At 34.1% G+C, this 15,606-nt stretch overlaps 1 protein-coding gene across 1 annotated transcript; it reads right to left on the reverse strand.

Moving 5' to 3' along the window:
* Window positions 1-14,041: 14,041 nt before the first annotated feature.
* Window positions 14,042-15,361, reverse strand: LOC145016417 (uncharacterized). Its single transcript, XM_078974739.1, has 2 exons — window positions 14,793-15,361; window positions 14,042-14,264 (listed from the first exon to the last, which is right to left on the reverse strand). Exons 1-2 carry the CDS (start codon window positions 15,359-15,361, stop codon window positions 14,042-14,044), a joined length of 792 nt encoding a protein of 263 aa, XP_078830865.1.
* Window positions 15,362-15,606: the final 245 nt, after the last annotated feature.

Here is a 15,606-nt window from a genome sequence, read left to right on the forward strand (position 1 = left end):
TTTCCCTGTATTCTACCAACAAAATGAGATGTTCTACAAATTTTCAGAACATAATTCATTTTTCTCGAATTATTATAATTATTGTAATGAAATAGGACAGTAAATCATATAAAATACTTTCTGAGGTCTATAAATCCTAGGTAAATTTGTTGATGACCGCTATGCTAAATAATGACTTCTCATTAAGTTTCATCGAATTTTGTTACTGTTTAGTGTGGTGTTGAATTTTCTTTTTGTTTAGCCCCAATAAATCACAAAACCACTTTAAATGATGTAAAAAGGGTATTTAATAATTTTCGCAGGTCCTACCCTATGTTTAAGACTCAGATAAATATTTTTATAATTTTTTATAATGCATTCCTATTTTTCCCGATTTTTGTGTTTATAATGGACTAAAAACAGTTAAAATAGTTGTACTCATCCAAAATTCATGAATATTTACCAGAAGAGCTTAAAACATATTAGAACTCTAAATAAAAATTTTGATTATTTTTCTATTCAGTATACTATTTTTTCCTATTTTCTAAGATTAAATACACTTAAATCCACAAAATCGGATTCAAGTAGATAAAAACCACCTTTGGGATTTTTCCCAGATTATTTATACTATAAATGAAGTTTACAAAAATTTTGGTAATTTACTTTAACTATTTATTAATTATTCTTCGATTAGTGACTATTTAAGAGGATTAAACAAAGAAAAATAGCAACACTAATTGAAAAATATCTTTTATATTTTTTAAAACTTCTATATGTAATAACAGTGTTATAAAAATTTTAGGCAATTTTGGAAACTGTTTTATATTTATTTCATTTTTTATTAGAATAAATGCATAAAAATCATAAATTTCGGTTAAACAGTTTATAAATCTATTTTTATATTTTTCTCAGCTTAAATATGTGTAATGACAATATTATAAAAATCTTAGAGAATTTTCTTAAATGATTGATATTTTTCACAAATTTTTATCTATTCATAGAATTAAATATAAGAAAAATGGTTATATTTATATGTAATCCATGAAAATTTATCTGGAAGTCTTTTAATGTAGTTAGAACCAAAATCTGAAGTTTCGTAATTTTTATTAACTTTTAGTATTTTTCATGATTTTCTTGTTATTCAAGAAACTAAAATGATGAAAAATAGTTAGACAGATAAAAAATTCAAGAAAATTTATCTTAAGGTCTTTGACTTCAATTAAAATGAAATGCAAATTTGGGAAATTTTAGAACTAAATTGATTTATTTTTTAATATTTAATCATTGGAACATCTCTTAAAATGTTAAATATTAACATTTCAATAATGGCAATTTTCAACTTAAATTGTTTAATAACAATTGAGTTATTTAAATTTAATTTTCACAGAAAAATGTTTGTAACCTATCAATATTAAATTTTGACACAATATCGGCATAATTCTATTGTAGTAGTAAGTATACTAGTGTTGGATTTCGATTAGAGACTCACTAGTGAATGCCATTATTGTAGGATTCGGTAGTGGTACAAGTGGAACTTAGATCAAGTCATCATTTGCATCATCTCAATGCATTGTGAGTATTCACGTACTCCCCTATTTTCGGTTTTTATGTTTTGGGTGGAAAAGCATGTCCTAAACTACTTATGTTCGTTATATTGTGAGAATTCACGCATCCCCCTTTTTTTGGTTTTTATGTTTTGGGGTGGAAAAGCATGTCCGAAAAAAACTATTTATTGTTCGTTGTATTTAAATTGATTTGTATCAAACTTGATTGCTATATTTTGCTATATCGCTCTATGTATGTCTGTGCAACACGAAACATGAGAACTTATCGTCTTAAGTTCCTTCCCTTGCACTTTTCTCCAACCATTAACTCTTTGAGCCAATGGTCATTATGGATAGCGCTATTAGGAATTGACAACTCCTCACTTGCCCAATTGCTGGAGTGCATGATACCATATAATCTATGAAACGATAAGCATAGATCTTGACGGGGCATTAGCCATAGGCTTTGTTGGGAACTCATTGTTTGCTCATACACATACAAACTTGTTATTTATTATGGCAATAAACTTGTTTATTAATTATAGCAATGAACTTAGTTTCTCATTACAATAACGAACTTTGTTTATGCAAACTTAATACTCATTTTTGCAATATATTTATATTTATGGAAACTTTTATCAAAACTTTTATTTGATTCTTGAAACCAATATTATTTTTAATCTGTGAGTACTCACCGACTAGTTTTATAGTTGACGCTCGTTTTACATGCTTTTTCAAGAATCATCGAGTAAGTGGCACTTATGGACACTTCACTGTTAGGAGCATTCGCATGTGTTGTATTCCAATTTTCATTGTAATTTCTTTTATAAGTTGTTCAAACCCATGTTAAATTTGTAATGATTTTAATACTATGGTTGGTGTTGTCTTTTAACTTTTGCTATGAAACCCTTTTTACTGCCACGCCTCTTATTTCCGCTTTAGTGGGATGTGATAGAAAATGGTATCAGAGTCGAAGGTTATAGAGAATACCGATTTTCCTTTGGAGAACCACAATTATAGCCAAAAAGTTTCTAAACGTTTTTTATTAAATACTGAACATACTACTGGTATAACTAATTCGAGTACACATTATTGGTCTTTAATTATGTATAGCATGGCCAACTATGCCTAATTAAGGAAAATTAATGCGAGGCCGGAAACGGTTATAGTAGAATTATGTTCAAAACAATTTTCAACTTTAACTTTTGAAAAATAAAATTTTTCGGTGTGCGTACGGGCATTGAATTTTATAGGCATTCATCTAGATAAACTTAGAAACTAAGTGCACTTTTATAACAATGCCTTTATTTAGAAATATTTTTATCCCTTATCAAGTGCTAGGTTAACCACTTAGGTTATATCGCTAGCCCCTCTAGGAGCAATTCAATTAGTACTGAGAATGAGTATTCCACGGTAGCTTTTGACTTTAGATGTAAGGTTAGTAGCTAGATATACACAAGTAATAATCTTAAGTCGAAACCTATTCCAATTATTCCTCAACACCTCTTCATCGTCTTTGTACTAGAGTTACAACTAGGAAAGCGTTCCGATACCGACATAGATGAAAACTGGAGCATCGCGTAAGGAGGTAGATGAGTCATTACTAAGTAATCATTTGGATACCATTGGTGGGCATACTGAATTCGAATCACAAGGAGACATGGAGGTTTAATCCATACGTGAGACCTTATTACTATGCTATGATTTAGCTCTAGGTTGTTTGCCACCTTGAGCTTAAAACTTAACATAAGATGTCCCTTTGAGCTCTATAAAAGGTCGTAAACTACATTGACACCATAAAACGTTTTTCAAACAATTTTTCTTGTCCTTTATCTTGGGGAAAAAGACATCGGTACTCGTTTTATACTCGCCTTGTACTAGCCTTAGTATTTAGATACGATTAGCTACACTAACATACATATTCTTTACTTCTTAATCTTCCATCGAAAGTTATTTCGCTTCATCGGTTTTATTTATAATCGAAAAAATGCTTTATAACCACTTCATACAACTTAATAGACCTTTCTTGACAATTTATGCCATATTCTCGATAAAAATCTTTTGACAACTTGCTTTAACGTAACACTTTTATTCAAAACTCAATTTAACCAATATTGGTTTTTAACATTGCTATTTCAATTTCATTTCAAATCCATTTCAATGGATAGATGTGCTTTTAAGGGCATATAAACCATTTTAAACATTGCTTACCATTTTGGCACGTTTTCGAAAAACTTAGAAACATTTTCTCTTATAAAAGTGCTTAAACTCTATGCTATAAAACTTAAACGTATGACATTGAAGTTCATAATATGTGTAAAAGCTTCATCGGATCTTCAAACCAAATTTGTTTTGACTCTTTTGACCACTTTCTCATTTAGGCATAGTACTTTACTAAATGTGTTTTCTTGAAACCCAACATGATATTTTTACAACTTTCTACTCTAAAGATGTTTACAAGACATCATTAATGCCTACATTTCAAAACACACCTTATTTGTATATTTTATTAAAAATTAGTTTTATAAGCTATAAAGTTTCTAAAACTTACAACATTTGAAAACTTAGTGTTCACTTTTAAATTTCCAGTGATGCACTTTCAACAAAGTGTAAATATTGTTTTAAATATACCGAGTTTTACCTTATCCGTTTTAACCATTGTTGTACTCAATCCTAAAAGGGTCAAGAGTGCCAGATTTTCAATTACCAGTTGTAGTGCTTCTTCTTTTTCACCAATGGAGTTTAACTTAATAGATAACTCGTGAATTTCTATCAAACTTTAACAAACACTTTTAAACTTCTACATTTCTATGTAACCATCAACATACATCAAGGGTTGAAGTTGAAATATATCTCAACCTAAGGTTTAGATCTACTTACATATATTATCCTTAAAAATTTTAACTACAACAATCACTGTTGCCGCTACCTTCCTTGTCTTTCCCCCGAACTTGAATTCTCGCTCTCCTTCTGATTTTAAATATCGCACCCCCATAATAATAACATAATACATTGTCTAACTTTGTTTCTGTCTATTTTTCTTTTCCTGGTATCATGTTCGTATACATAAGACTAGAAGTATACCCTTTCGTTTTGAGTGATTAATATGTGTATAGTCATGAGACATACCTTTGATTTAGTCAACCTTGATATATTCAATTATGTCTTTTATCATATGCATCTTGATATATTCAATTACGAATTTTATCATATACATCCCGTAAACAAAGGTTAGTTATACTAGTATGAGCTCGTATAGCCATGCTAATGTGACTGATGACCTCTGCGATGTTTCTTCAGGCGTCGTATGTTACAAAATTTGTCACCCCAGGCGTGCCTGCCTAACTATAGCTAAAAGTTCAGGTGTGGGATTGTCGATCCAAAATATATCTATTCACGAATTTCACGCTCTCCCTCCAGGAGACTCTGGCTATACTAAATGTAGAGGATTTGCTAGTACCTCGAAGGGTATAATGAAAAGATGTCTCACAATCCTGTATTAACTAGTTTACGTGTTGTTCTGTTGTTCTCGTGTTCGAAATCGTTTGTATACGGTGTAGAGTATAAACAATTATACGCAAAATAATTATTTAGTAAGATAGTCTTGTTATCTAGATGTAATAATGGATAAACTAAATCTGTCATAGTTTATATGTTTGACTTTGTACGTAGTTTGAATCTATAAAACCGGTAATGAAATCCCTAAACTATACCTATTAAGTTTGACCGCTTTGTTATGTTCATGTACTGTTCTGAAAACTATGCAATTTTGTTTAGAAAATGTCCCTTATGCTTCGCATATTACAAAAGCGATAAAGTATATAAATGTTTGATGTAAAACTGTTGTAATTGCATCAGTTTTTAAGTTGTAAAAACCTTTATGTTTGGCTTGTATCCCGCCTAAAAACATTCAAAAACTATAAAAAGCGTAGGGGTATGAACTCACAGTTGGTTGGATGCAAAGGATTGAACTGGACGATTCTTGAGTTGATATACGCTGCACTTACGGAATCCTAATATCACATAAATACATATATATATTTAAATTAGCGATTTTATTAGATAAAGTGTTAGATAAACACTTGGTTTTGGTTAAGGAATGTTACCGGAACTTGGTTGAATCGAGATAAACAGGATTTTCCCGAAGAAGGACCTGTTTACGGTCGTATATGGAGTTTATGGCCATGAATAGAGTTTACGTCCGAGAACCGGGTTTACGACCGTGAACAGGGTCTACGACTTTTAAAGATCTGGGAGATTACGACTGTAACCTCAAGAACACGAATGCTAGTTTTCGACTAAATAGTGTTCCAAAGGCTCCCAAATGGCCCCAAATGACGATTTCCGTCATTTTTCGGGTGAAAGGAGGGCTTTATGGAGTTTACGGTCAAGAGGTTTAGAGAGAAAAAGTGGGTGTTTACGGCCAAGAAGGTTCAAATGAGGGTGGGTGTCCAGTATTTATAGGCCAGTGGTATGGTCGGTGGTGGGGTCAACCTGGTACCTGACCATAAACAGGTTTATGGCTATACACGAGTTTACGGCCGTAAACTCGTCTTGGTCATGAACTTGTCGTTTTTTTAGGAGTTGAAGGTTTTTCGTGCAATTTTTGGCTTTCCGACTCGTATGTAATTAGAACAACAACCTTAGTTAATTTACTTAACCCAATAAGTTGACGGAAAAATTAATATCAATTAAATTTTATTAACAGAGGTGGGTTAAAAATAACGGAAGAAATTTCGGGTTGTCACAAAACCGTAGAGGAATATTAGATAGATATTCGAATATCTGTTTTAAATTTTATTTGATTTGTAAAAAATAAACTTTATTAGAATTTTACACGTTACAGTTCTCCTTTGTGTTTAATGAGATTTCTATGATTCTATTGAATCCATTTAGAAAAATATTAAGGAAAAAGTAGATTCCTACCCAACCAAAATGATATAAATATGAGAAGATAACATTCAAATTTTGTTGATTCGATGAACCGTAGCTGGGGATGAAAATGTAGGTACAAGTAATTTAACCAATATTTTGTACAAAATGTTGAAATGTAGGTACGAGTAATTTAACCATCTAAAAGACATCTTGACTAAAAGAAATAAAACATGGTAATGTAACTTACTAGGTTCCCGAATTTTATTTCTTGTTTCTAAAACTGAGTTTGTAAGTAAAAACAAGATGACGAAGTGTTCATAAGAAAGCACTACGAAGGATTCGCCAAAATGCGTGAAAAAAGTAGAAAAATAGGGAACCACTTTTGTAATTTATTGCAATTGGAAAACAGTAAACAAGACAATATGCACATTTTATGTGAGTATTAACGATAGAACTTAAGAGAGTTAGAGGGTGATGCATCTTCTAACAAAGGACATAAGTAAGGTCCTAATGGTTAACAAAGTTACACTTGAAGTGCAACTATTACTATTTCTTTAATTTACACTATAATCAATAAATGTAATGTCTAAATGTAAAACTATATAGATCTATAGAATACAACTTCATCATCTTTCAACAAAATTTTATATTTAGACATTATCAAAGTAAATTCTTCAAATATCATTGATCACTAAAAATATATATATTAAATAAAATTACTATATATGTTTAAACACATAATTTATGGTTTCATAAGACATAATTTACAGTCAATTCTGAGTTAAATGAATCTCACCCTTTTATAACAATTGAAGTGAATGGTAATTTAATGTAGTATTAAGAAATTTATAATTTAATTGTCATTATAGATTATGTTTGTAATATATAATAAATTTAAAAGTTTCTTATTGCAATTGGGAGTTTTTTTTCCATTAATTACATTCATTATTAGATTATTGTTTTGTAGTTGTAATATTAGAAATCAGAGAGAGACAGAGAGAGAGAGAGAGAGAGAGAAAGAGAGAGAGAGAGAGAGAGAGAGAGAGAGAGAGAGAGAAAGAGAGAGAGAGAGAGAGATAGAGAGAGAGAGAGAGAGAATAATGATCACTAGGTCTATTTAAATGAACACTATCAATCCCCAAACCAAAACATTTTTAAATCCTGCACTGAATTGAGTCTTTGTAATTGCACGTTAGCATGGCCAAGTTCGCATCTGTATTCTTAGCGCTCATTGTTGTAATCTCAGGTTTGTGTACTCAGCTCTGCAGATGCTTAGCTTCCCAAATGTTAATTTAGATTTAATATACACGAAGTTTTTATGTAACAAGGAAGATGACATTTGATAATATTTTGTCAATTGATTGCAAAAATATTCAATCTCTTACCGGAGAAATTGTTATAGAGGGACTTTTATTTATTATTTACTCAACATAGCTATATATGTAATATCTAATATTGTATGTCTCCTATTATTATTTAACTTGTTTATTTTATTCTGTATTTTCATTTTTCAGTTGGAGCTTCCACTATCAACGGACAACATAGATGTATAGAGGTGATTGATCCAAATGCTTGTACTCTTGGTGATTGTCGTGAGCAATGTTATCAAAAACACAAGGGCAATGGAATTTACGAGCTTTCAAGTGATATGAGCCATTATGGTTGCGTTTGTATTTTTGACTGCTAACAAAATGTTAAGAAAATAATGTTACTTCTTCGGTGTTGAATACCCCAATGGTTTATTGCTCTATACCATAATTCAATATCTATTAAATAACACTTACAAAGTTATGGATCCTTCTAAATATAATCGATGAATTCAATTCAGATTATTGTATATCGAATTTGCTGAGTTAGTGAAAAAACCTTCCAATTAAATTTCAGCAAGCAGTTTTATTTATTTCAAAGCACTTCTTTATCGAAGGACTAATCATATAAAAACGATTATATATTTTCAGTAGATAGTTTTTGTCACACCCCGAAACCGACAGCGGAAACGTTCTGGGGCGGAGGATGTCATGGGTAGTATCACAACCATTGTACATAGTAATCATAGTAAACACAACCATTACATTACATAATAATATTTACATTTGTTTACAAGCATTGAAAACATAGTTTATATACATTAACGTATAATCAAAAGTAAAGACGAGATTCCTATATGCTCCGTCTTCTCCAAAAGTGATCAAAGTACCTGTCTAACGTTGACTTGAGAATACAAGCAGTTTTAAAAATATCAGCATAAAGCTGGTGAGTTCATAAGCATGTTTTTGTATTGAAAACTAGTTACTGAGTTTGTATCAATGTTCTCTTTCATTTATAAGTAAATATCATTTGTATCGAAAATCGTTGTTACCAAGTTTTGAAATATGTATGCATGCTTACCAAGAAAATCCAATATTTTCTAACATGTTTGTTGTTTTCTATATGAAAAATACGTTCTGTTTGAAAACCCTGGCTACCACCAGTATAAAATGTATGATCGCTCGGAAACCCTTTATGTAATGTATGATCATTCGGAAATCCCTGATTACCACCAGTATGTATAGTAGTTTTATTACTTAGAATAAAACCATAGAAGAAAGAAATCCCGTAAACAAAGATTAGTTTATACTCATTGTGAGTCGTATATCCATACTAATCTGACTGATGACCTCCTTGACGTTTCTTCAGGCGTCGCACGATTACCAAAATTTGTCACCCCAGGCGTGCCTGCCTAACTGTAGCTAGCAGTTCAGGTGTGGGATTGTCGGTCCGAATAGATCTATTCACAAATTTCACGCTCTCCCTCCAGGAGACTCTGGTTATATTACCTGTGAGGATTTATTGGTACCCCGAGGGGTATGACGAAGATAGGTCTCACAAATCTTGTATTAACTAGTTTACGTTTGGTTCGGTCGTTCTCGAGTTCAAAATTGTTGAAATGATGCAGAGTATAAATAATTATACATAAAATAATTATTTAGCAAGATACTCTAGGTTAGCAATGGATAAACTAAATCTAACATAGTTTATATCTTTGACTTTTCATGAAATTCGAATCTGTAAAACAAGTAATGAAATCCCAAATTATTCCCATAATAATTTGAATGGTTTGATAAGTTCCCACGCTATTTTGAAAACTATGTAATTATATTTAGAAAGCATCCCTTGTGCTCCGCATATTACAAAAGGGATAAAGGTATCTTAAGGTTTGATAGAAAATCGTTATAATTACATCAGCTTTTAAAATTACGAAATCCTTTATGATTTGCTTGTATTCCACCCCCCCTGAAAACATGAAAAACTCGGAAAAGTGTAGGGGTATGAACTTACCTGCAGTGAATGGATGGAAGTGTCGGGTAGGAATGTTAGGTGTTAAGTGAGGACTTGAACACACGCGAGGATCCTATGTAACATGAAGTGATACATAATTGTATCTAATTAGTTATTTAATCACTAAGTAAGTAAATATACTCTAATGCGTGAGAACACTTTACTTCAATTGTTAGGAATGATACGGGTTGCATCTAAGGAGTGTATGGCCTTGTTATGGAGTTTACTCTTCAAGTGGTGGCCTTAGGAGTGTTTACGGTTCTGGGACCATTTCCCCCATGAGTTTACGGTCGTAAACTCATGGGAATGGTGCATTTGTGTGTTCCAAGGTCTCATGATTCACAAGGAAGGGCCCTAAGGTTGAATCAAAGGCTATGGAAGTGATTGGGGCTTGAAATGGACCCTTTATGGAGTTTACGATTTTTGAATCCGTCTTTGGGGAGTTTACGGTCGTAAACACATGAGTTTATGGTCGTAAACTCATGTTTGTCCATTTCTTAAGTGCTTTGGTGGTTCTAGGTTAAGCATGTAAGGTTCTAGTCACATATACTAGTCATATAAGGTGTTAAAGGCATCAAAACACCCTTTGGAAGGTGTTTATGGTTTTAGGATATTCCCCAACCATAAACTCATGTTTACTCCTCTATTTTCATGTTTTGGGGTTCCAAGATCACTCATGCAAGTTTCTAGGTCATTAGCCAAGCATTAGAAGGGTTTTGGGGCATCAAAACCCCCTTTTAGGGTGTTTACGGTTTTGGGATGTTCCCAAACCGTAAACTCGTGTTCTTGGGGGTTTTGAGGGTTTAAAGCACGAATTTGCAAGTATGCTAAGCTAAACAACAAGCTAGGAAAGTTTAATTATTGTTATGAAGCTTGAAAGGGGCAATTCTTGATCAAAATCCAACTTTTGTAGAGAGAGAGTAGAGAGAGAGAGCTCTAGGGTGTGAAAAAGGTTTGAATGAAGGCCACTCAATCCCTTATATAGGGTTGAGTTTACGGCCAGGGTGGGGTCGACCCAACACTAACCGCAAACGGGGTATTTTGCGTGATTTATCGTTTTCCGTCACATATGAAATTATGACAATAACCCAATTGATTTTACTTAACTTAAAAGTTAACGGAAAACTTAATAATAAAAATAAATTTTATTAACGGAGGTGTTTTACATTGATGGAATAAATTCAGGTTGTCACAGTTTTATATGTTAACCACTATTTTTTTACCAATTCAATAATACATGTTTGACACATTTTTTCAAGACTGTCATTATTTTGTAACTTTGTAATATATCAAGTATAGCGGTTATTCTTGTATCATTTTTTTACATGCAAAATTATGTGGTTTTTTAAATATCAAAACTAATATGATCGTGGGAAATTTTAAAAGGTTATTTTTCATTTAAAAACCCCTTGATTAAATCTCGAAAATGTGTAATGATGATTGCATTAATTCATAAATAACCCATAACTAAAATCCTCATATCATCTTTCTCAACCGTTGGGGATGTGCCACTCTCAATACATAAATTGTGTATAGGGTTACTGTAAACTTCTCAACAATGGAGGTAACTGACTCCTTATCTTCGTTTAAATCTATATATAAAAGACCAAATTGTTACCCCAAAATGTTTCGCAAATATTATTCTTCCATGGCTCCATGGCATTTTTCTAAGGAGATGATAGGGTGAGGAGTAGGAGATTCGGCGATGATGGTGGTCTCAAGTAAAAATTCATGGTAGGAGAGGATAAAAGGTCACCATTGAAGGGAAAATGTTAAGCACCAAAACAACCTTTGATATATAATTTTAAAAAACTATGAACTTAACTCACTAGTTAGCCAACTGGAGTTATACTACCACTTTTCCAAAGATTATCAACATATATTGATTTAGTCGATCATAGGTTAGACTAACCCTCATGTTTCTCACAAATCAAGGGCCTCGAGTAATGGTTTATACTCCAAATTCCAATGCTTCAATTCAATTTGAAGTAAAATTCAACTATTTGGCACTTTTAGCTCTTTTTTTCTTCTATTCTTGACATATTTTTTACTATTTTCACATTTCTCACACATACTTCCTTTCTAGTTAATCACGCGTTTTGACGTGAGTACCAAGATGCCAGACACAAAGTATCCACATTTACTTGACAGGTTAACTATCAATGTGTCTGAAGGCGTATCATCAATTATGTCACCATTTCATTCGAGTACCAAGATTGGGTATACTGATGCAATGCAAAAAAACAACACAAAGATAACCAAGAATGAACCTTGTTGATTCTAAAAGAATAGCCAGGACAATCTCTTCAAAACCACGTTGATTCTACGAATACCGTGGGATTGGCTTCAAAATCTCGGTTAACACACAGAATTTGGGAGAAAATCGAAAGTTCATAAAATTGATGATCGACCATCCAAATTACATCAAAAATAGTTAAATAAGAAGCAGAAATTAAAATGAAACCCTAAAACTCCATGGGCCAAATACAAACCCAAAAACAAAACCCAAAAATTAAGGAAAAATAAAAAAAATTGTACGTAACTCCATTTAGAAAGCGATTTCTGGACTAAAAAATGGGGACTTATCTAGACGTGCTCCTTGCTCCAAGCTTCGATTTGACTGGTCGTCGGCCCGAAACGGAGATTCGTAGCCAAAGTTATGGCCATTTCCGTGAAGCCCCTTTAGTCACACGATCGTGGGCCTCTAGGAACGCAAGGGCCCGATCCTCCACACTAGGGCCCGTATCATCCCCTCCTGGGTAGACAAAATTTGACCTCAAATGTGCACCATGGTCAACATCAGAAGAATCCCCATAATAAGGAAGCAAAATGCCTTACATTAAAAACATCAGAACAACAAATGTGGCTTGGCAACTGTAGACGGTAAGCATTGGAATTAATCTTCTTCACAATATCCACCGTTCCAATCTTCTTAGCTGATAGCTTGTTGTACTCACCAACCGAAAAATGATCTTTAGTCAAAACAGCCCAAACAAAGTCACCTACTTCAAAATCAACTTTTCTGCATTTTTTATCTGCATCTTGCTTGTACTTGGAGTTAGCTCGGACCAAGTTGTCATGAACACCCTTATGAACATCATGCAGTCCTTCAACAAAATCCTGCACTTTCTTTGGAACAACCCTAGAAACAGGCAGTGACGTCAAATCAAGTGGTCCCGTGGCTGAACAGAATAGACCACCTGGAATGGACTATATCCAGTACTTCGGTTGATAGCATGATTATGAGCAAACTCAGCTTGATAAAGCTTTTGATCCCATGTCTTCACATGATCACCCACTAAACACCGCAAAATATTACCAAGGGATCGATTGATAACCTCTGTTTGGCCATCCATTTGAGGATGATATGCACTACAAAAATTGAGCTGAGTGTTCACCATTTTCCATAGGCTGCGCCAAAAATGACTAAAAAACCTAGTGTCTCGATTTGAAACAATAGAAGACGGCAACCCATGCAAACGGTAGACGTCTCGAAAGAATAAAAGGGCCACATTAACTGCACCTGTTGTCTTTTTGCAAGGAATAAAGTGCACCATCTTAGAAAAACGATCAACAACCACAAATATTGAGTCATTTTTCCGTTGATTACGTGGTAAACCCAACACAAAATCCATGCTAATGTCTACCCAAGGTTGTGATGGAACAGGCAAAGGCATATAGAGTCCAGCATTGGTAGATGTGCCCTTTGACACCTGACAGATTCGACACCGTTTAACATATCTATCCACCCCCTTGCGCATTGTAGGCCAAAAATAAGATGATTGTACTAACTGTAAAGTACGATCTCGGCCGACATGCCCTTCATCATGCAGCTCCCTAATGATTTGAAGGCAGAGACTAGAATCAGGGATGCACAATTGTTTGCCTTTGAAAAGAAAACCTTCATGTAGTAGAAAATCAGACATTTGTCCAGATTGTATACCCTGCAGAACAACAGAAAAATAAGGATCAATCGTTAGCTGTTCCATGAGGACATCCATCCCCGACACACCAACCCTCATGGAAACTAGCAAATTACTCCTCTGATTCAATGCATCAGCCACCCGATTTGACATCCCAACCTTATGTTTCACCACGAAAGTGATTTTTTCCAAGAACAACATCCACCTCCCATGTTTGTGTGACACCTTATCTTGACTGCGAATATGTCTTAATGAATCATGATCTGTGAACAAAACAAATTCCTTATGAAATAGATAATGGCGCCAATGCTTTACAGCTTGGACCACTGCATAAAACTCAAGATCATAAGTGCTATAACGCAACTTTGGCCCCATTAACTTCTCACCAAAATAGGCAACCCATCATCCTCCTTGACTTAGAACTGCTCCAATACCAACCTTGGAAGCATTCGTGTGTAATTCAAACACTTGAGAAAAGTTTGGCATTACAAGAATCGGTGATGTAGTAAGCTTCTCTTTTACTAATTGGAAAGATGATTCTGCTGCTTCAGTCCAAGTAAGGGTCTTCTCTTTCATACAATCAGTCACCGGTGCCATAATAGAACTAAAGTTTGGAATAAACCTCCTATAGAATGAAGCAAGGCCATGAAAGCTTCAAACCTCAGTGATGGTAATTGGACTTGGCCATATTCTGACAGCTGCTACTTTAGACTCGTCCACCTGTATTCCTTCCCCATAAACAACGTACCCCAAGAATAAGACTTTAGGAACCATAAACACACATTTCTTCATAGCTACATACAAACTATCTCGTCGAAGTACGGTAAAAACCTGCCTCACATGGTTGATATGCTCACCAAAAGTAGCACTGTAAATAAGTATGTCATCAAAATAAACAACTACAAATTTACCAATAAAGGGCCTGAACAACTGGTTCATCACACGCATAAAAGTACTAGGAGCGTTTGATAAACCGAAAGGCATCACCAACCACTCATACAATCCTTCACGAGTCTTGAAGGCAGTCTTCCACTCATCCCTAGGCCTAAGTCGAATCTGATAGTACCCGCTCTTCAAGTCCAGTTTCGTAAAGATAGAGGCACCGCTAATTTGGTCAAGTAGGTCATCAAGTCGAGGAATTGGAATTATGTACCTCACCGTGATCTTATTGAAGGCGCGATTATTAACACACATACACCAAGTACCATCCTTTTTAGGAGTCAACAAAGCAGGAACAACACACGGGCTCATGCTCTCCCGAACATGACCTTTTGAAATAAAGTCCTCCACCTGTTGTCGCAACTCCTCGTGCTCTCCGGGACCCATTCTGTAATGTGGCCTATTAGGCAACTGAGCTATTGGTTGTAAATCAATATGATGTTGGATGTCACGTAAAGGTGGAAAACCATCAGGTAATTTATTAGGGAAAACATCAGGGAATTCCTTGAGCAGAGGAACCATAGCCTCAGGAATTTCAACCTCCTTAGCGACTTCCTTCCCGAGCAATACAAAAATTTCACCTTCCGCCTCCAACTCATCTTCAAAATGATTAAGGGTCAGTAGAGTACCCGTAGGTATCGTAATTGGCTCCTTTGGATTACTGGGAACCAATGTTATCTTCACACCACCAAACAAGAAACTGTAAGTATTAGTCCGCCCGTTATGATCTATGTTATGATCATACTCCCAAGGACTGCCCAACAATAAATGACAAGCATCCATAGCAACCACATCACACCACACATCATCTTTATACGTGGTACCAACAGAAAATTGAACAAGGTCTCATTTAGATATAGTGACCTCGCCACCCTTCTTAAGCCACTGTAGCTTGTAAGGCTTAGGGCGATTTTCTGTTTTCAAAGCTAAATTTTGAACTGCTTCTTCAGATATAAGGTTATCACAACTTCCTGAATCAATAACAAAAGTACAAACCTTTCCCAAAATAGTACATGTCGACTGAAAGA

The sequence above is a fragment of the Lactuca saligna genome, chromosome 9 (assembly GCF_052625555.1).
Source record: "Lactuca saligna cultivar CGN05327 chromosome 9, ASM5262555v1, whole genome shotgun sequence".
Classification (NCBI taxonomy): Eukaryota; Viridiplantae; Streptophyta; class Magnoliopsida; order Asterales; family Asteraceae; genus Lactuca; species Lactuca saligna.